This window comes from Pelophylax lessonae (genome assembly GCF_965119305.1).
Source record: "Pelophylax lessonae genome assembly, chromosome: 13".
NCBI classification, from domain to species: domain Eukaryota; kingdom Metazoa; phylum Chordata; class Amphibia; order Anura; family Ranidae; genus Pelophylax; species Pelophylax lessonae.
In genome coordinates, this window is record NC_138780.1 from 35,444,341 (window position 1) to 35,465,479 (window position 21,139).

Here is a 21,139-nt window from a genome sequence, read left to right on the forward strand (position 1 = left end):
TAAATATATGGCTTTTTGAACCAGTGCAGTCAGTGCCACAGTGCCACCCAGACACTATCCACCAGTGCCACCACCATTAAGTGTGTTGGTCGGTCACTCGAGCACTGAAGGAGGTGGAAGCATCTGACAAGTGAAGTCACACTTTAGATTTACACACTGGAATTAATTTATGGACTTTTCGTTATAGATGGGTTTACACACTTCAACTTGTTGCACGCACCTGACCTAACTTATTTCATAACTTATTTTATTGTGATTTATTGTCATATTTTATATGAATTGAATTTACTGTTACATTGTGGGAATAATTATTTTCACTGCATTTAGGCTTTAGCACATTCATGTCACTTTATTTTTGATACTGTGTGGAGTGTGGGCAGGGCACTGGGGGCAACGATGATATTATATCGATTGCACAGGCACTTTATTCGCACAGCCAAGTTGTGTTTGTTAGTAGTTTCTTGATGCACTTTAAGCGCTGTAGCACCATTTATTTGTTTGTTTCATATTTTCTTTTTATTGGAAAGATTTGGTATAGCAGCTTTTATTATACACAGCCTTTATTTTCGTATTCGCTGATTTACAAATAACATTATACACATTTTTTTGAGCTTTATGCAACCTGCCATCTACTGTTCTGGCAGTGGTAATTTTTTTAAAAGTAACGAGTAACTATGCAGCACAAAAAAAAAATACTTGAGTAGAAGTATCGAAATCATCGAAAAAATGTAGTGAAGTAAAAGTAGAAGTAGGAGAAAAAAATTCTACTCTAGGAAAGTACAGATACCGCATTTCGGTACTTAAGTACAGTACTTAAGTAGTTCTACTTCGTTACTATACATCTCTGTGCTTTCGACAGCCAACTCCGACTTTTCGGCTGACAAAATCCTGATGTGCAGGCTATAAAATTTTTGTCGTTCGTACAGTTTTCGACGGAAAAAAATCTTAAGAGCAAGACTAGCCATGCTCAGAGATGAAAGAACACATACAAAGCAATCCAACACATGACATCACTTCTGAAGCAGAATTCTGTCGTACGGGAAAATTCGTATGAAAATAACCTCTTCACTTTCCACATCAGACTAGCATGCCACAAAAGACGGACGAGCGGTCAGCGGAAATTCGTAGCGTGTGTACGGGGCTTAATACTCTGCAATAAGCCAAGTTTATGCTATAGGTCTGACTCAGGAGAGGATGTATCAGACTTCAGCAGAGGGACCACTGCTTTCAGTCAGACAACATTGGTTCCTACTCTGCTTGAAGGGACAGGCTTTTATGCTCAGTCTGAAAGTTCAGTTGGGCTTTAAGATAAATTAGTAGTACATATTTTACATAACTAATAAAAAAAGCTTTAACTATTCTCTCTAATCTACAGAAATGGCTCGGAAACGCTATATTCTGATGACTGCATGCATTATCTTCCTAGGATTGATGATATGGCTAATGAGATCAAGAGGTAATTTTTTTTCTCTCACTTACAAATATTGAGTTTTTGTTGTGCCTTACACAATCAGAGATGTTTTAGAACAAAATGAGACCCTAGGCCAGGTATAGCTGGCCCCCTGGACATCCACTGGGCTCTAGGCTCCTGCCTAGAATGTCTTGTGGATGATCTGGCTCTGAACACAACACACACTGTTAAGATGGTAAACTCACAGTTTACATTCATGGTTCCCCAACCCCAACCCATTTTGCTTCTAAGTTAAGATTTCATGAAACAACAAGTGTATGGAGCTTTTTATGCAGGGACATATTGTCAATCATAGTTTTTTTTTTTCACAGACCTGATTTTTTGGACAGAGTAGGGAAAGTTGGAACCTCGATCAAGTTTTTTTTTTTTTTGCTCTTGCTGTAGCTTGAAGGAGGTTTTCCCAAACTTTTGGTGAGCAAACTACTCCAACATAGCCCAGACAATAATACAATATTTTTATTAAAAACTGGGGAAGATATTTTGGCAGGTTTATATCACTGTCACTGCCCCATTGGAGAGATCACCTTTTTTTGTCCTTGGTCACAGAACAGGAATTGTGAGGAAATCTCCCCAACAGGGACAGAGATTGGAAAAAATCTTGCAGAGGTTTTCACCTTTCCGACTAATACCAAACATAAGTTGGGCTTAAGAATTAGGTGAGGTTAGAAATTAGATCTACTGTAGCTTCCGATTTAAAAAAAAAAATAAACTTACCTGTCCAGGGATCCATTACTGTCCGTATCTGGGCCAGGCTCTTCTCCAATCTTTGGGTCCTCGGTGCTGCCAAGTTTACTGTGGGAAGTTGGTTGTGACTCCATGCAGTTTAAACTTGTCTTTATAACAATTTTAATATTAATACTACACTCACATCTACTGTTACCTTTGCTCAACAACTCTTTCCTGTAGAAGAGAAGAATCTGCAGCTGGTTTTTCTCTTCTACAGATTCAGATGAAAACCAAACTAGAGCGGTGATTATCTTTTATTCTTCCAAACTGATAGGTACATAGTAGTTGAGGTTAAATAAAGACAACAGTCCATCTACTTCAACCTGTGTAGGTGTGTGTGTGTGTGTGTCAGTGGCGTGATTATTTCCCATAATCCTGAATGTTGTGATCTGTGAGATGTACGTCCAAGAGTCTTTTAAAAGTACCCATACTACCCGCAGCTACTACCAATTGTGGAAGAGAGTTCCACATTCTCACCGCCCTTACAGCGAAGAACCCCTTACGCAGCTTAAGGTTAAACCGCCTCTCCTCTCCTCTAGTCTCAAGGAGTGCAAGAGGACACATGGCCACACAAGGTTAAACCGCCTCTCCTCTTGTGTGGCCATGTGTCCTCTTGCACTCCTTGAGACTAAATACTTTTTTTTCCTATGCTGGGATCACCATTGAGGTATTTGTAAATCGCTATCATGTCCCCTCTCAGGCTTCTCCTCTCCAAGGAGAATAAATTAAGCGCTTGTAATGGCTCCTCGTAATTAAGGTCCTCCAATCCCCTAATTAGTTTAGTTGCCCTTCTTTGGACTCTCTCCAGCTCCAGCACATCCCTTCTGAGGATTGGTGACCAGAACTGGACAGAATACTCCAGATGTGGCCGTAGTTTTATCTCTGGAATATATCCCCTTCCTTATGCATGCTAATATTCTGACAATGCATGCTATTGCTTATTCTATCTTCTACTAGAACCCCCAAATCCTTTTCCATCCTGGATTCCCCCAGAGACCCCCCCCCCCTCCCAGAGCATAATTAGCATTCTTGTTTTTTGCCCCCAAATGCAATACCTTACATTTCTCTACATTAAACCTCATTTGCCATGTAGTTGCCCACTATGTTATTTTGTTCAGGTCATTCTGTAAGATTTCTATATCTTGATGAGAAGTTATTGCCCTGCCTATTTTTGTGTCATCCACGAAAACTGAGATTGAGCTAATGATTCCGTCTTCTATGTTATTGATGAATAAATTGAACAAAATTGGTCCCAGGACGGTGCCTCCCTATTGAACCAGTGGAAAACACTCTCTAAACTCAATGATACACATACTGAGCACACTGAGCAGACCTCACTAACAGATCATTCTCTCTGCTAGACAGAAGGCAAAATAGATTTGCCTGCTGCTCCCTTGATAGGCAGACAGAATCAAAAACTATACTCTTTCACTAGCATCTACCTAGGAGGGTGCTACATATATCTCTTAACTGCTTCCCGACCGCTCGCCGCAGTTATACGGCAGCAGGCAGCCGCTCCCGGGCGATTCACTGTATCTGTATGTCGCTCGCTCTCAGGAGCCTAGGGGGCACGCTCCTGCCCCCGCTCGTCATCGAGGAAGCCGATGCAGCGGCCATGCGGCTCCGATTGCTGCCTGACACCCGTGATCGTTCCCCGATGAGAGAGAAGAACGGTCAGCTGTTGTAAACACAGCTGACCATTCTTCTCCCTGGAATGATCACAGAGCGCCTGTGATCCTTCTATATAGGATCACAAGTCCCTATGGTAATTTCAGAAGCCATGCCCCCCCACAGTTAGAATCACTCCCCTAGGCTCACATTTAAACCCTTGATCACCCACAGGGTTAACCCCTTCCCTGCCAGTGTCATTATTACACTAATAGTGCATATTTTTAGCACTGATTACTGTAGTAATGTCACTGGTCCCCCCAAAAGTGTCAAAAATGTCAGTCAGGGGTCCAATATGTCCACCGCAATGTCGCAGTCCCGCAAAAAATTGCAGATCTGCGCCATTACTAGTAAAAAAAAAAAAAACAATAAAAATTACATAAAATCTTTCTCGTAGTTTTTTTTGTTTAATTTCTGTTTATTGAGAAAAAAAAAAAGTTTTCAAGAAGTCAAAGAAAAACAGAACATAGACCATACAATCCGACATTAAATACGGTAAAAAACCATGGAACAATATCAATGAGTATACGAACATCTCAGTGCGCGTCAAGCACGCCCAGTTGTGAAAAGTCTGGGAAAACACACTAATAGCACAACATTTCGCATCATAGAACCAATGTCAGAGATAGCCTATAGGAAAGTGAAAGGATAGTAAAAAGCAGAAAGGAAAGAAAGAGAAAAGGAGAGAGCAGCAGGGAGAAAAAAAGGGGGTAAGAGGGGGGAGGGGAGGGTGGGAAAGTAGGCCACGGGTGACTTATGTACCAAATAATAAAAACTTTAATCAGATAGGATCACATTGGAAGGTGATAAACCAAGGGGCGTGTCCTCAGTGAGTAAGGCCACATAGGAAGAAGTGCTTTTAAAAGAAGACCAAGGTTGCCAGGCAGAGTGAAAACGATCCAGTTTGTCACGGGCTATGAAAGTAAGTTCCTCTAATTGGTATGTCACATCAATTTTCCGTAGCCAGTGACATATCTTGGGAGTGGTCGGTGAGCCCCAAAGGGCGGGGATCAGGGCTTTGGCTGCATTTAGCATATGAGGGATCATTGATCTCTTGTACTTAGAGAGCGGCATGTTAGTTCCATGCAGCAGGACAACCCAAGGATCTGATGGGATAGTAACTTCCGTGATCACATGTATAAGCCGAAGGACTTCCATCCAGAATGGTTGTATTATTGAACAGTGCCACCAGATGTGTGCGTGTGATGCAGTATCTCCGCATCCCCTCCAACATAACGGGGAGATGGCCGGAGAAATAATGTGCATTTTCCGCGGGGTATAGTACCAACGGGACAATAACTTGTAGTTGGATTCCGCCACCTTGGTGGAGAGAGAGGAAATGTGAGCCAATGCAAGAATTTTGTCCTTCCGATTATCGGAAATTTGAGATCCAATATCCAGTTCCCACTTGTGTAAGAAATCCGGGTAGGGTTGGCCTTGCAATAAGATAAGTGCCTTGTAAAACTGCGAGGTGGAGTGAAGGGGGGGGGGTCCCGAGGGGACAATATTGCCTCAATAGGGTTCAAATCCTTGGAGTCGCGCAGCGGACGTGGAAGAGCAGCTATGAACCTGGATAACTGTCTGTGTCTCCAATGGTCCATGTCTGTTGCGGGGCTGGAGCCCAAAATGTGGCTAAGTGGCTTCACAGTATTAGAGTGGGTTACGTGGGACAGTAAGAGGGGAGTTTTAGGAGACCAATTTTTAAATCCAGCATGCAGTTTGCCAGGCATGAAGTGATTGTGATTCAGCAGAGGCATTAAAGGAGAGTTGTAGTTCCAGGAAAACTTTGTATGCATGGAATCCCAGACAGACAAGGTTGATAGGGTCAGGGGAGAGGTGTTTGGGGAGAGGGCCCTGGCGGATCTTGGAATCCATGGTACTGCAGACAAGTCTCTGTCACATAGATCGTATTCCAGCTGTACCCATAATTTAGAACTAATAGAGTACTTCCAATCAGCCACACGGGTTAGTGAGACCGCCCGGAAATAGTCCCTGATACTAGGGAGAGCAAGCCCCCCACAACGCTTTGGACGGAAAAGCGTCGTCCTAGCAATCCTGGGGCGCCTGCCCTGCCAAATATACCTGGAAAGCAAAGATTGCAAAATAGTAAAAAGCCCAATAGGAACACCCAGCGGTAACATTTGAAAAAAAAAATAGAATACGAGGCAAAATGTTCATCTTAACTATGTTGGTTTTGCCCAACCAGGAATGGTGTAAAGAGGACCACTGCCGAAGATCCGATTTGATCTTATTCAATAGGGGAATGTAGTTATGACGGAACAAATTATCCAAGCGGGGAGTTAAATAAATACCTAGGTATTTCAATTTGTCCGGACACCATTGAAATGGGAAATGTGGGGACAGAGCAGAGACTTCAGTAGGGGGGAGATTAATGTTTAAGATTTCGGATTTAGACATGTTGATCTTGAAGTTTGAGAGGTGGCGAAAGTCTGCGAAAGCCCGTAAAAGTACAGGTAAAGAGATACGAGGTTGTTGGATGAAAAAAAGGATGTCATCCGCATAAGCTGCGTATTTATGCGTCTGACGGTTCACAGTGACACCATGTATATCGTTGGAATGCCTAATAGTGGATAAAAAGGGCTCGAGGGAAATGGCAAACAAAAGGGGTGATAAAGGGCACCCCTGTCGCGTGCCATTATGAAGGGGAAAGGAAGAACTAAGGAGGCCGTTAACCCGTACCTGTGCCGTTGGTTGGGAATATAAAGCTGCAATACGTTGTATAGCTTTGGGGCCAAGGCCAAAAAAACGGAGGGTAGTCAACAAATAGTCCCAGTCCACCCTGTCAAACGCTTTTTCAGCGTCAGTGGAAAGGAACAGGGTAGGCTGGGACCTAGTGCGGACAAAGTGGAGTAGAGAGAGAGCACAAAGAGAGTTGTCCCTCGCCTCTCTGCCGGGGATAAAGCCAGTCTGATCGGCTGAGACCCAGGAGGGGATCAAGGGCAGTAGTCTGTTAGCTAACACCTTAGAATACAATTTAAGATCCACATTCAGGAGGGATATAGGGCGGTAACTGCCACATTCTGTGGGGTCTTTGCCCGGCTTAGGTAGGACCGAAATGTGTGCAGCCAATGATTCTGGACGAAAACCCGAGGATTTAGAAATGGAGTTGGCATAAGAGGTCAAGTGAGGGAGTAGGACATCTGCAAACTTTTTGAAATATGCGACCGTGAAGCCATCAGGGCCAGGTGCTTTACCAACTTGGGTGGATTTTAGTGCCAATTGGAACTCTTCAACAGAAAAATCGTTTTCCAATTTCTGCAGGGAGCGTTTGGAAAGGGTTGGTAGATTAGCCTTTTTGAGGTAAGCCCAAATGCGTTTGCGTTTTTCAGTTAAAGGGAGATGACAGAGATCACCTTCTACATGGTAAAGCTTGCCATAGAAATCTCTAAAAGCTTTGGCTATATCAGGGGAGGAATGAACCATCAGGCCAGAAGGAAGCTTCACCTTCTGAATGAAAGCTGCTGACTTTTGGGCTCTAAGAGACCTGGCAAGCATTCTACCGGGTTTATCACCCCACTCGTAACGTTTATGGGCTAGAAAGTGAAATTTGCGCTTCGTAGCTTTGTCAAGTAAGGATCGTAGGGATTCCCTAGCCTCTGTTAAGGCCTGAAGGTGGGGGACGTGCAATGACAGTTTGTGCGACTTTTCCAGATCCGCCACCAGGGCAAGCTGCTCAGCGATCAATTGGCCCTGCTCACGCTTCCTCCTCACCCCCAGCTCCATCAATTTGCCCCTTATAGTAGCCTTGTGGGCTTCCCACACCAAGGAGGGAGATGCGTGCTCAGTGATATTTTCAAGAAAATATTGGCTAAGTGCAGAGGATAAGAGAGCTGCATCTGCGGGGTTTGAGAGAAGCGAGTCATTCAGTTTCCAATTAGTGGAGCGGGGTGGGAGAGAGGGAAGAAGCAGGGTGGTCATAACAGGAGCATGATCCGAAATGGAGGCACAGCCAATGGAGGCAGATCTCAAAAGAGGTAAGTGAAAGTGGCTCAGAAAAATGTTGTCAATCCTAGAGTAACAACCATGGGTTTTGGAAAAATGGGAAAAATCAGCATCTTTAGGATGCAGGATTCGCCAGACGTCAACTAGTTGAAGGGAATGTAATAACTTTTTAAGCCGTGCGATCTGTCTAAACGGGACATTCGAACGGCCCTTTGAGGTGTCAAGAACAGGGTCGAGGACCATGTTGATGTCACCAGCAACAACCAGGAGACCTTCGGCAAACTTCGCCAGCTCAGAAAGCGTAGTGTGTAGGAACATGGACTGGGCCTGATTGGGTGCATAAATGTTAGCCAGAGTACAGCGGGTGTTTCCTATTGAACCCCTTAAAAAAAGATAACGACCATTATGATCAGCAAGCATAGTATCAAGTTTGAAAGGGGTGTCCTTTCGAAACCCAATAGCGACACCTTTAGCCTTGTTAGAGGGTGAAAGAGCATAGTACCAGGTCGGGTATTGTGGGGAGAATAGTTTGACGTGAGTAGAATGGGAGAGATACGTTTCTTGAAGGAATGCGATAGAACAAAATTCACGTTGCAGTTCCCGGAGCACTTGATGGCGTTTATATGCCGTGTTTAAGCCTCTAACATTATAAGACAAGACTTTTATAGTCGCCATTAGGTATCTACGAACACCCCTCCCACGAACACTGAGAACCCGGGCCTAACGGGAGGGGGGTAAAAAAGGGAAAGGGAGGGAGGAGAGGAGGAGACGGAAGAAAAAAAGAGAAGAAGCAGCAGCAATATAAGAAGAGAAGACATAGAATCACTACAGAAACAATGTCCAATGGGACACCATGTATCGGCACGCAGTAAACTGCAGTGGTCCCTGGGGGGATGGGCGAACCCAGAAACAGGGTGCCGAGCAGGAGAACAAGTCCCGCGAGACTGAACCCTAGATCCGGGATCCCCCATCCCCAAAAGGAGAGAGGGGAGCGTATCGACCGGACGCAACATCATCCTGTAGAGACGCTCAGAAGGGAGCCGACGGCGGCACCCCAACAAGCCGAATTACAAATGACAATGTGTAAAAGAAAACAGCAAATAACCATGGAATAAGCTCCCCCTGGCAGAGGAGACAGTAATAAACCCAACATGAGAATATAAAACAAGAAAACATGCATGATAAAAACAACAAATTAATGCACCTGAAATTAGAAAACATGAATTGGCACGAGAAAGGGTATCATATCAGCAGGCAGAGAGAAAGGGGTTCCTCATATAGGGGTCATCCCCGATTTGCGACTAGAGGATGGCGCAGAGGTGCGCATTTTCTTGGAAGGCGTTTTGCTCCAGGAGGCACCTGGTTTGAAGGTGAAAATGGGAATGCAATCATGCCAACCCGGAAGATCCAAGGGTGGGAGGCCAACATCTTGGAGGAAGGCAGGAAGGTCTTCCGGAAAGCGGAGGGTAGCAGAATGACCATTTTTTGTAGCAATTAGACAAGCTGGAAAACCCCAGCGATAAGTAAAGCCATTGGTCCTAAGTTGTTCCAGGAGCGGTTTTAATGCGCGGCGTCGTTCCAAAGTCTCCTTGGAGAGGTCAGGAAAGATGTTAAGGGAGGCCCCGTGAAAGTCAACCACTTGAGTGCCACGTAGTTTGGTCATGATAGCATTTTTGTCTTCAAAATAGTGCAGGCGACCGATTACATCTCGAGGCAGATCAGAGGACAGGTTACGAGGTCTAAGTGCTCTATGTGTGCGATCAAAACGTAAAGGGTCGGTGGGAGCCCTCCCCAGGATGGAATTAAATATGCCCCTTACAGATGCTTCAAGGTCATCATCCCTGGTAGCTTCGGGGAGTCCACGGATACGCACATTATTCCGCCGGTTGCGGTTTTCTAGATCCTCCATTTTGTATAGGGTGGCCCGGTGGGCCACCGCCAATTGCGTGACTTTGTCCTGCAATTCTCTAATGGAGTCTTCTTGGGAATCTTGCCTCTTTTCCGTTTCTTCTACCCTACAAATTATGTGGGACATATCCGCGCGGACAGCGGTGATCTCCTTTTTAAGCGACTTTTCCAAGTTGCGAAACATGCCCCCTATTTCTTGCTTCAGACCATGTAAGAGAGAAGACATGTCAGAAGCTGCCGGTGAGTGCATCTCTTCAAGTGGGTCTGAGCAATAGGAGGAAGCGGGAGAGCGATCCCGTGGGGACGCGGAGCGGATGGAAGACACCGCGCCTGACACCGAGGCCTCGACTCTGCTCCCTCGTGTGTGAGTGCTCGAGCCTCCCGTAGATAAAAAACGTTTTATGGTCCCAGAGCCGTGTAGTTTGGATGAGGATCCCTTCCCGGATCGTTTGCCTGTCATGGAGCGTAAGGTGGGTGTTTTAGAAGGCATTGCAGTGCCAGGGGGTCAGTTCATCGGGGTGCCGCCAAAGCTCACGCTAATCACACCTGTTCATTGCTAATGAAAAGTCTCATCTCCAATTAAGCTGGTATAGTGTGAGCTGTGCAAGAGACAAGGTGGGTAAACTGCAAGCAGCCGCTGTATCAGGCAGGGAAGAGTGTGGGGCATACAGTCCAGATGCAGTCACTGGGCAGCAAGGTTAGGTGGAGTAAAAAAGGGGCAGAAGCGAGTGCTTACCCGGCGTTTGATGTAAGGGGCACAGCTTTAGGCAAGGCCGCGGCTTCCAGGATGTCCAGGCCGCAATCTTGGGCTTCCTCCTACAGTCAAATATTGTGCACCAGGAGATGGATGGCGGGCCCTGGGGGCTCAGTCAGGTGGAGGCTGGCTGTGGAGGAGAAGCGGCGGGTCTGGAGAGGCCTCGAAAGCGGCCGATGCGGCGGACGGCGGGTCGCGGCACCCGCTAGGAAAGACCGCGGCTTCAGTGCAGGAGTAGGCCCCGAGATCGTAACTTTGGATCTAAGGCCCCCAGAGCGGAAATTCTTGGACCGGCCAGTGTAGGGGGTCTCGGGTGGTCGATTATGATGTAGCAGGGGTGGTAACAGGGGACCAGTGCGGTGGATGGCAACAGATTAGTCGGCTATGGAGACGGAGCACCTGAAAAAGCATCCAGCGAGCTCGACTTCCGGTCACGCCCCTCTTTCTCGTAGTTAGTAGACGCGATAACTTTTGCCCAAACCAATCAAAATACGCTTATTGCAATTTTTTTTTACCAAAAATATGTAGCAGAAAACAAGTTGGCATAAAATGTTAAAAAATTTTGATTTTTCATTTTTTTTTTTTTGAGAATGTCATATAGCAGAATGTGAAAAATATTGTTTTATTTTTTCAAAATTGTTGCTCTTTTTTTGTTTATAGTGCAAAAAATAAAAATCGCACAGGTGATCAAATACCACCAAAAGGAAGCTCTATTTGTGGGAAAAAAGGACATCAATTTTATTTGGATACAGCGTCACACGATCGCACAATTGTCCGTTAAATTAACACAGTGGCGAATCGCAAAATAGGGCCTGGTCAGAAACGGGCAAATCCTTCCGGTCTTAAAGTGTTTAAAGCCCATTTTTGTTCATACTAATAAGCATTTTTACGTTACGGTTTAGCCACCCTGGTTTGACCTTGGCTCTTCTAAATTTATTTCCCATTGGAATACACTGTGAGATATTTTTGTTTAATATGTTCCTAAAGCATTCCCATTTGTCCTCTGTGTTCAATGTTCCTAGAGTTAGGTCCCAATTTATTTTCTCTATTATTGAGCACATTTAAGGAAAGTTTGCCCTTCTGAAGTTTAGGGTCCTTATGTTCCCCTTGTGCCTTGTTGTCCTATGGTTTACTCTAAATGTGATCATCCTGTGATCGCTAGAACCCAAGTTGTCCTGTACTTCTACATCTGAGATTAGACCCGAATCATTCATACTTAATAGATCTAGCCATGCATTCTTTCTAGTAGGAGAATCCACCATCTGAGACATGTAGTTGTCCTGTAAGACATTCATGAAATGACAGGCCTTTACTGAGTGAGCTGTCCCCTCTTCCTAGTCAATATCAGGATAATTGAAGTCCCCCATTACGATGACATGCCCCTGCTTTGCTGCTATTCCCAACTGTGAAAGAAATGCCAGCTCTACCTCCTCCCTTTGGTTGGGGGGGCCTATAACATACCCCCTCTATTACTTTCCCCCTTACTTCTTTCTTATGGAGTTCTACCACACAAATTCCACCTCCGCCTTATGTTACAGTATTTTTGATATAGAGACATACCCCTCCCCCTCCCCCTCTTTTGCCTATTTAGGTATTTGTCCTTCCTATACACAGAATACCCTTCAATATTTGCCAGACAGTCATGTGACGGGTCTAAACAAGTGTAGCGGCCCCTTTGGCATCGAGTAAATAATGAGAGGAGAGCTTCTGACGGGTGCAGTACTTTTATTCTTTTGCATCAAAGGTGTGCAGGAGGGTTGAACGTTAATCTCTTTAACACCTTGAGCACCGTAAACCATAAGCATCATAAGCACCGTGAAAACTGTAAACGACATACAATACATTTGTTTACAGTGATCACCAAAAAGGGGGTTACAAGGTTAATTACAAATGTGAAGTTACAAGGTGAATTTCAGTTGTCTGCACACATATCTAAATTACATTAAACATCTAAGGAAACATGGCCACATGCAAGATGCTTTGGATTATCTATAGCATATTTTAAACTAACAGCATGGACACAATTTATGTCTAACAACATATACTTATATATATAATACACTTTTACTGCATACCTCGCTCCGCTTGCCAAGGGGTGCAAACTTTAAGCCTTAGGAGTCCTTTCTAGCAATCATCTTCCATGAGGTGCTGCTGACATGCATCTGTATATAAAATCTGAGTCACAGAAAACTTTACCTCAGAGCTACAGGGAGGAGGAGGAGGAAGAGTGGTCTAGTGGTTCTGCTGATTAAACATTCCCCAGGGAACCAAAAGGAAGGCAGAAAGGTTCCACCTGGCAGTAAGTGCTGAACAAAGGTTTAAAGTGATAAGTGGACAGTTACACCAAGTTTCTGTTATTCCCACAAGGTCTATGTCCTCCTAGTGTATTAACAGTTCTAATTCTTCCATTGTATTAGCTAGGCTCCTGGCATTTGTGTATACCCCTCTAAGTGTTGTAGTAGTTGATAGTGATTTATCATTAAGTTTATTCCTGCTTGGTTTGTGGTTTGTCCACTCATTCCCCCCAGTAATTGTCTTTATGGTTATATTGTCACTGCTGACCCCCCCCCCCCCCCCCCACATAATAGCTTATTGAACAAAAGTATCCAAAATGACAAACATCATGGACATACAGGCAGTAAGATGGGTAACGTGTTTCACAAAAAGATTTGCTTAGTCATAAGCTATGATACTTTTGTTCAATAAACATCCTAATTGCCTTTTATTCGGAGTGCTGTCAATCTTCTCTTGTGCTCAATGCTATTTGGATTACGGACCTAGAGGAGCACCCGATTTCCAGGCTTTTACTACACACACACCTGAGCAGCCTTTTGTCTACCATTGTTCAGCCCCATAATATAATAGCTTCTCATTCCTGTATACTTAAAAACAGCAATTTCTAAAAGTCTGATTTATTTCACAGGTAGTCGGAGGAAATACAAGCTCTCATTCATGGTTGACGTGCTGAGGAATATTCATAAACTTTTCCAGAAACAGAAAAAAAGAACACAATCACAGACAATGACCTATGCAACCAAGAAGATAGAATTGTGAATAATTATCCATTGTGTAGTTGCAACCTACTTGCACTGTATACATTTTAAATACATTCTACCACTGGTCTACCATCTGTGTGCCTCAGCTGAAATTGACATTCATCAAACCAGACTACTTTTCTCCATTTGCCAACTTCCAGTTTTGGTGATCATGTGCTCACTGCAGTCTTAGCTTTCTCAGATGGCAGGAGTGGAACCATATCCTCACCAGAGAAGAACCTTATTCTACTCGGAAAAGAGGCACCTAAATTTGAATATTGCAACTACGATGATTACAGTATTGGGAATTAACTTTTTAATCTAATGCGGCACCCCCATGACCTCTGGAAAAATGGTGGTACCCCCAGAGACAGGCTGGGCTGACAGTTACCTCAGGGGTAGATCTCTTAGGCATACTGGGACATATGAACAGATGGGCACCAGTCACTTTACGGTACAAAACAAAATCAGAGGTTATTGCTCACAAAAAAAAAAAAAACTCCAGGGAGAGAGGGATATGGAGTCAAAACACCTACTACTGGCCTGTATACACAATAGTTCACAAAAAGAGACATCAGTACAGAAAAAAACCTTTAAGCTGAACCCAGCAATTGGTACCTTCTAAGTAGCAGCTGTCTCCATTTAGCAACTACCACTTTTCAGTAGCAGCAGAGGTAGCCTGGATGAGTCCATTTGAAATGAAAGAAGATTTCCCCAACTGAACATAGGCAGCAAAATTAAACAGACTTGGAATTAACCCTTCTCTAGTCTTTCCAAATGTAGAGCAACCTCAGGAGGAGCCACTTGGTAATTTGGGTTCCTTGCCTCAGCTCTGTGATGAACCTCAGCCCTTCTGACACTCCAGGTTAAGTAGATAGTAACTATTATACTGCAGAGAGCCCAAAGATAAGTACTCGGCACACAATTATAATTCAGTATCGGGAAGAAAACAGCAGTCTGGTTACGATAAAGAAGTGCACTATATTGTAACAAATTAAAGCAAATGACAAAATGTACATAAAGGAACAGGTAGAACGTAAGTCTGACACAATTGCCCAGACAGAAGAGTTACTATGTGATTGTAGCTTAAAGTAATGATCAATATAGTTAGATCAATCTATACCTGGTGATCTGCAAATCAGCATTAAATGATGGCATAAACAACATTAATGGCAATGTCTTGATCTTCATCTGACTAGCGCTGGGGCCCAATCTTTACAGTGGTGCACAGAAATACAGTCAAAGTAAAGTCTGCATGCAGCTTTATAGGCAGCTAGTCATTGTCAGTCCCTATATGCTCACTCTGTGCTAGCAGCATACAGGTTAATGACCACAAGACCCTCTCACCAGATCCAGTAACACAGCCACATTAGTCACACTGTTGCCCTCTGGATTGGCCTGGTGAAGCTCTAGCCCTCAGTCCACAAGTTTACAGCTCTCTGGGATCTCTGCAGCAAGAGCCTGTGTCCTGCCTGTAACTCAGTCCTCAGTCTCTGCTCACTATGATTTGCTTTCTCTTTCTTTGGTATTCAATGCATAGAGCCCCAGTCTCTGCTTAGGCCACTGGCTGGTATAAAGTGGGCCCAGACATGCAAATGTAATCATTCCAGTTCCCTTGTGGCAAAGAAAAAGCTAGTATGTCTGCAGCCCAGGAAATACAGCTACTTTCCTCTCCCTTATCACTGTCTCCACCTGGGAACTGTAGTCCAGGAGACAATAGAGGTCCACAGTATTGCTCCATTTCTGACCTTCAACTACCACATTCCACTGCGGCTAAGATTTAAAGGGATTGTAAAGGCAGAAGGTTTTTTTTATCTTATTGCATTCTATGCAATATGATAAAAAAAACCTTCTGTGTACAGCAGCTCCCCTCAGCCCCCCTAAAACTTACTTGAGCCTGTCTTTATCCAATGATGTTGCAGGAGTGTCTAAGCTGCCTGAGACTCCCCTCCTCATTGGCTGAGAGAGCAGTGCGGCGCGGTTGGCTCCCGCTGCTGTCAATCATTCAGCCAATCAGGAGAGAAAGGGGGCGAGGCCTGGTCATTGTTCCCTCTCTGAATGGACACAGGGAGCTTTGACTCAGTTCAGTGAATGTGTAAACAGCCACTGCAGACTGTCATAACATGCTCCTTATAGCGAAGCATCTTGTAGGCAGGTGCAGTCTGCTGTCTCCACTGCAGGTGGCACTCAATTGCAGCAGCAATGAAGAGGGTAGAATCTAGAAGAGAATTCCCAACACCGGACAACATCAAATAAACCCAGGGGATCAAAAGATCTTCTCTGGGTGTACTACACCCTTACCTTACTGCTGTAAGGTAATAGCATAAATCAAATCCACTGGCAATGATGGAATAATTCCTTGATTAGAAATGGGAATGGAATCCTCTGTATGACCAAACTTCTTTGGCAGATATTAGATCGACCCAAGCTCGGACAAAGTGGCATAGAAAAACAAGTGCTCCATATAGTGTAGTAAGTAGAAACTCATTTATTGCAATAAAATATAAAACTCATATTTCAGAGAGGTAAAACGAGTTTGAGATTGTGTGCAAAGTCCATCCTTCGGCCGCACTTCCGGGTTCGAATATCCTGTACGTCCCAACGCATATCGTCTTCTGGATACCTTTCTGATTGGGCATGAGATGGCCAGGCCATATTCTGTCCCCTCTCAACAGACACTGTCGGTTCAGCTGGAACCTTCTTAATGTTATTGGAAACTGTGAGTGTTGCCGGCTAGGTAGCTGTTCCCACCGGGTTGTTGTGAACTGTTGCTGCCAGTTTTCTATTGCAACTGGCTATGTGACTTATTGCCCCCACACCTTGCTGCATCCCACTTACAATTGGGCTACACAAGCTTTAAAATAGAATTAATTTCATCAATGGTGCCTTAAAAAACCACATTTGTTTGGGATTGGTGTTCATTTCGTGCTGTAGGGGTGTGGCATCTTTTTAACACCCTAGTTACATATACAAATCCTAAAATATAATAAAATAGGGGAAAGAAGATAGCTTTGTCAAAATTATTTGATTATATTGGAGTGATCTGTCAGGTTTCCTCCCACTGTCCAGTATGCCTCCCTATTGGACCAGTGTGAAACATTTCAGACAAGCTGAGCTGCACCTGAGCACCAAGAGCAGACCTTACTAACAGATCCTGCTCTCTGGTAGGCAGAGAGCAATATAAATTTACCTGGCAATCTCTCTGGTAAGCAGAAAGACCCAAAACTATACTCTCTCTTTTAGCACCTATTGAGGAGGGTGCTACATAAGGTATGGACTGTACTATGAGGCAGGGCTCCAAGGGGCACTTAGCATTATTCTGAAATGTAAATTCACAGCTAGAGAAGAGACGTTTACGCTCAAGTCAAATAGGGGTGTAGACAGGTGCGATCTACTTTCTCCTCTGCAGGTGGCACTCTTCCGCATCAGCATTGCAGCTATAAAGGAAGTCAGAAGGAACATAGTTCCTCTATGGTTTCCTGGGTCACCGGGGAAGTTATCCGATTGGATGTTGCGACCCCACGTGACTATAGCAGCTATCTTGGGTCAGGCAAAGCTTATTTAGCGCCCTGGCTCTTGTGTTTGGTCACGTTTCCAAATGGGTAGTGTAGGGACAGGAAGGAAAGCATAGAGTTCGCAACTTCTCTGGACATCTTCCCACTTGGACACGAGATGGTCAGGGTGCATTCTGCCCCACCTAATAGGCACCACCAGTTTGGCTAAAACTTGCTCTTTACATGCTGTTGGGACCTTTGAGTGTTCCAGGTTGGGCTGTCTTCCCACTGGGCTTATTGTGAACTGTCTTTGCATTGCTTCAATACAAGTCCATCGTATACAAGTCCTAACACACAAAGTCCCACTTTGTGTGTTATTGCTGCCACACCACACTGCAACCCACCTACAGGGGTGATGATGCGGACGGAGGAAAGTGACGTTAAGTCATGTGCCCGATATATGTGTATTGAATAAATATAGTGCTACAAGCAGTGGTACAGTGGAGAACAATTATTAAGTTAACTGGCCTCTGGCCAGATCAGGGTTGAGAGCCCATCCTGAGATGAGATCACACACATACATATATGTGAAAAAAAGAGACCCACCTTAAAGCTGTTTGTTGCCCCTAGGGGGCAAAATGTTGGGTGCTGCTTCCCACCCACTAACACACTGGAAGTGTGAAGATCATTATAACATTTATTAAAACAAATACTCACAATTGTGACCAATATGTAAGCTTCAAATTCACTCATAGAGAAATAAGTAATCAATGCTCTATATCACGAATGTCAGAAATGAACAGCTATTTGTAGCTAGAAATGTATTCACAATAGTCACTGGCAATTGTTATTGCTACTGGTCCAATTTTCCAATTTTGTGCTACATAATTAAGTTGGCAACCAACATTACTCTGTAGCAATTTTTAGCCAAGTCATAGAGGTGAATTCTGGGTGATGGTTGTTAGCAAGTTTGTTGCTCTAAACCAGGGGTCTCCAAACTTTCTAAACAAAGGGCCAATTTACTTCCTTCCTTCAGACTTTGTGGGGGGGGGGGCAGACTTTTCCCAGTTGGAGTAAACGATACTCCATCCCATCTTTGGTATCAGGGGGAGAAATACAGTAGATGGCGTCTTTGGGAGCAATAGTCAGTAGAAGGAATTATGCCCCATCGTTGGTGTCTGTGGAAGGAATAGTGCCCCACTGTTGGTGTCAGTTGCAGAAATATTGCCTCTAGGGCCGGATAAAGGCAAACAAAATCCACATCCAGCCCTAGGGCGGCAGTTTGCAGACCATTGGACAAATCCATTGGCCCTTGAGCCTTACTGAGTGGATTAGGGATTCGGTTTGGATTTGCTGTTCACATTCAGTACAAGAAGGATCCCTTGGAAATTCAGAATTATTGGCCAAAAACATTGCGTCCAAACCCATAATGCACTGCTCAGCCTTTGGCCATGAGCTGAAACTCAAGAGCCAATAAGACAGTCCTTTCACTATAAAAGGGTTTGCAGCCATATTAGCAGTGTGCATACCTCCCAGCATTAGAAGTTAGGAATTAGGGATAATCTGGAAAGGAGGAAATATGTGGCATACAGAGTGCCCTGCATTAAAAAGCTGGTAAGGATTAATGGTATGTTATGTACAACACAGCAGTCAGCAGTATATGTCTGTAGCACTGCCCCCTAGAGGGCTGCTGGATATTATACTTTAGGGATTCCCCTGGGTTACATGTAGCAACTGTTTGCAGAAAACTTAACACTTTAAGTTCTTGGCTCAGTCAAAGATGAGTCCAGGGGATGTTGTTTTTGTGGTTTTATTTAAATTGAGATGGGAGAAGGGATGAGTGGGATACTCCAACTGTTAACTATTCATAATGTTGAAGCCTTTTAACTTGAGAATGCGGCAAGGCTGCTACTTCATCCTGCCACTTGAATGAAGATAAAATAAGTGCTACTATAGTATTTCTCTTCAGGGCACTCCCCTAGTACCCCCTTTCTCTGTGGGCTAGCTGACACCCGTCCACTGACTCTACACTCTGGAGTGGTCCCCTTCCTGGGCAGACCCTTGGGCAAGTTCCTCTGTACTAACGACACTGTTTTTCCATATTCTCCAATGCCCCAACTCCAATAGTCAGCTCTCCTGGACCTCTGGATTCAGCCTCGTACTACTGGTACACCAGGCCAACTGCCTGTGACCACCATCAACTGGTGCAGAAGAGGAGGCAGCCACCACCCTCCTTCTGGCACTCTGATTCCGGCCAAAGACCTCTACCTCATATGCCCATGGCTTTCTATACCCTGTCCCATAATGCACCACTGCCTGTGCCAACCCCCTGGAACAGTACCAAAAGCCTAAGAATCATTGGTCATGTTTCCTCCAGCATCCAACGTGCCTCAACATTGGATCAGCTGGGGACACTCCCTGAGACCAGATGAATTACACACTGGGCACACTAAGCAGACCTAATCCAGCTCCCTAATAAGCAGGGAGAACAAATATTTTGCCTGCTGCTCTTCTGGTATGCAGAGAGAGACAAAACTACACTCTCTTACCTAGCAGCTGACTAGGAGGGTGCTACATGTCATAGGAGGAAATATGTGGTCAATGGAAGAAATAAATGCTTGATGTTGATGGCCAAGAGGAAGAAAAATGCTGGGGTTAGTGGTGGTCAGGGGAAGAAAATTAGCCAGAATCGTTGATTAGTGGGAGGAAAAAAAAAAGTCAAAATTAGTGGTCAGCCAAAAGTAAGTATACTTTATAACCCCCCCCCCCCCCCCCACACACACACACACACACATACTTGCCAACTGTCCTGTTTTTGCTGGGACAGTCCCGGCAAATAGGAGCCTGTCCTGGGTAATTTACATTGTCCCGGCAAGCGCCCGTTAATCGGGCTGCCCATAAAGAAATGGTTCGGGCTGACATCGTAATTGCGCATGCGCCGTTCCGACGCTTGCTGGACTCGAGAAAGCTCGTACAAGCTCAGCCTGGCGGGCTCATGCGCAGTTACGTAATGGCGCTGCCAGGTGCCATTTTTAAATCAAAGACACTCCTTCTCGGCAGCGCCTCGCGGGCGCCGGCCGCCACAGCAGAGCAGAGAAGGAACCCTGGAGAGTAAAGACACATTCACAGACATGAAGATAGGTAGGATAAAAGCAACAATCTTACGTGCAAAAATATATGGTAACATGACATGTGAATAAAGTGTCAAATATGCTCAGGTGTGACCATACAAAAAATGTAATATGTAAAAATAAATAAAGTGCAAGGTGTAAATAAGTACAATAAAACCTAATTATACCAATCGTACTTATTTACACCTTGCACTTTATTTATATTTACATATTACATTTTTGCATGGTCACAGGAATAAACATAATCACCATTCACGATCAACTTCCACAAAACTAAGAGGGGTATATGCTAATGCCAGGAGCCTAGCTAATAAAATGGATGAGTTGGAAATGTTAGTACATGAGGAAGACATAGACCTTGTGGGAATAACAGGATTTTGGTTCGACCCCTCACATGACTGACTGGCCAATATCCAAGGGTATTCGGTTTACAGGAAGCACAGGGTAGGAAAAAGAGGGGGAGGGGTATGTCTCTATGTCAAGAATAATGTAAGGGTGATAGAGAGGAATGATATTTTGGAAGGGATGAGTATGGAGTTAGAATCTGTGTGGGTAGAACTCCATAGGGAAGAAGTAAAGGGAAAAGTAATTGTGGGGGTTTGCTATAGGCCACCCAACCAAAGGGAGGAGGTAGAGCTGGAATTCATATCACTGTTGGGTAAAGTGGCAAAACTGGGATCAGTCATCATATTGGGGGACTTCAATTATCCCGACATTGACTTGGAAGAGGGGACTACACACTCACAGAAGGCCCGTCTATTCATGGAAACCTTACAGGACAACTACATGTCACAGTTGGTGGATTCTCCTACTAGAGAAAACGCAGTCCTGGATCTATTGATCACTAATGACCCAGACCTAATCTCGGAGGTAGGAGTCCAGGACAACCTGGGCTCTAGCGATCACAGGATGATCACATTTAGTGTAAATAACAATATAACAAGGCAAGTGGGGAACATAAGAACCCTAAACTTCAGAAGGGCAAACTT

At 44.4% G+C, this 21,139-nt stretch overlaps 1 protein-coding gene across 1 annotated transcript in view; it reads left to right on the forward strand.

Moving 5' to 3' along the window:
- The window catches only part of LOC309569143 (uncharacterized protein), a gene marked incomplete at its 3' end in the record, with an annotated part of 95,531 nt that overhangs the window by 19,168 nt on the left and 55,224 nt on the right, over positions 1-21,139 (forward strand). The window contains exons 4-6 of the mRNA XM_082274905.1: positions 1,376-1,456; positions 13,414-13,540; positions 13,687-13,823. Coding sequence (XP_082131031.1) covers positions 1,376-1,456; positions 13,414-13,540; positions 13,687-13,823 — 345 coding nt within the window. The remainder of the gene's footprint in view (positions 1-1,375; positions 1,457-13,413; positions 13,541-13,686; positions 13,824-21,139) is intronic.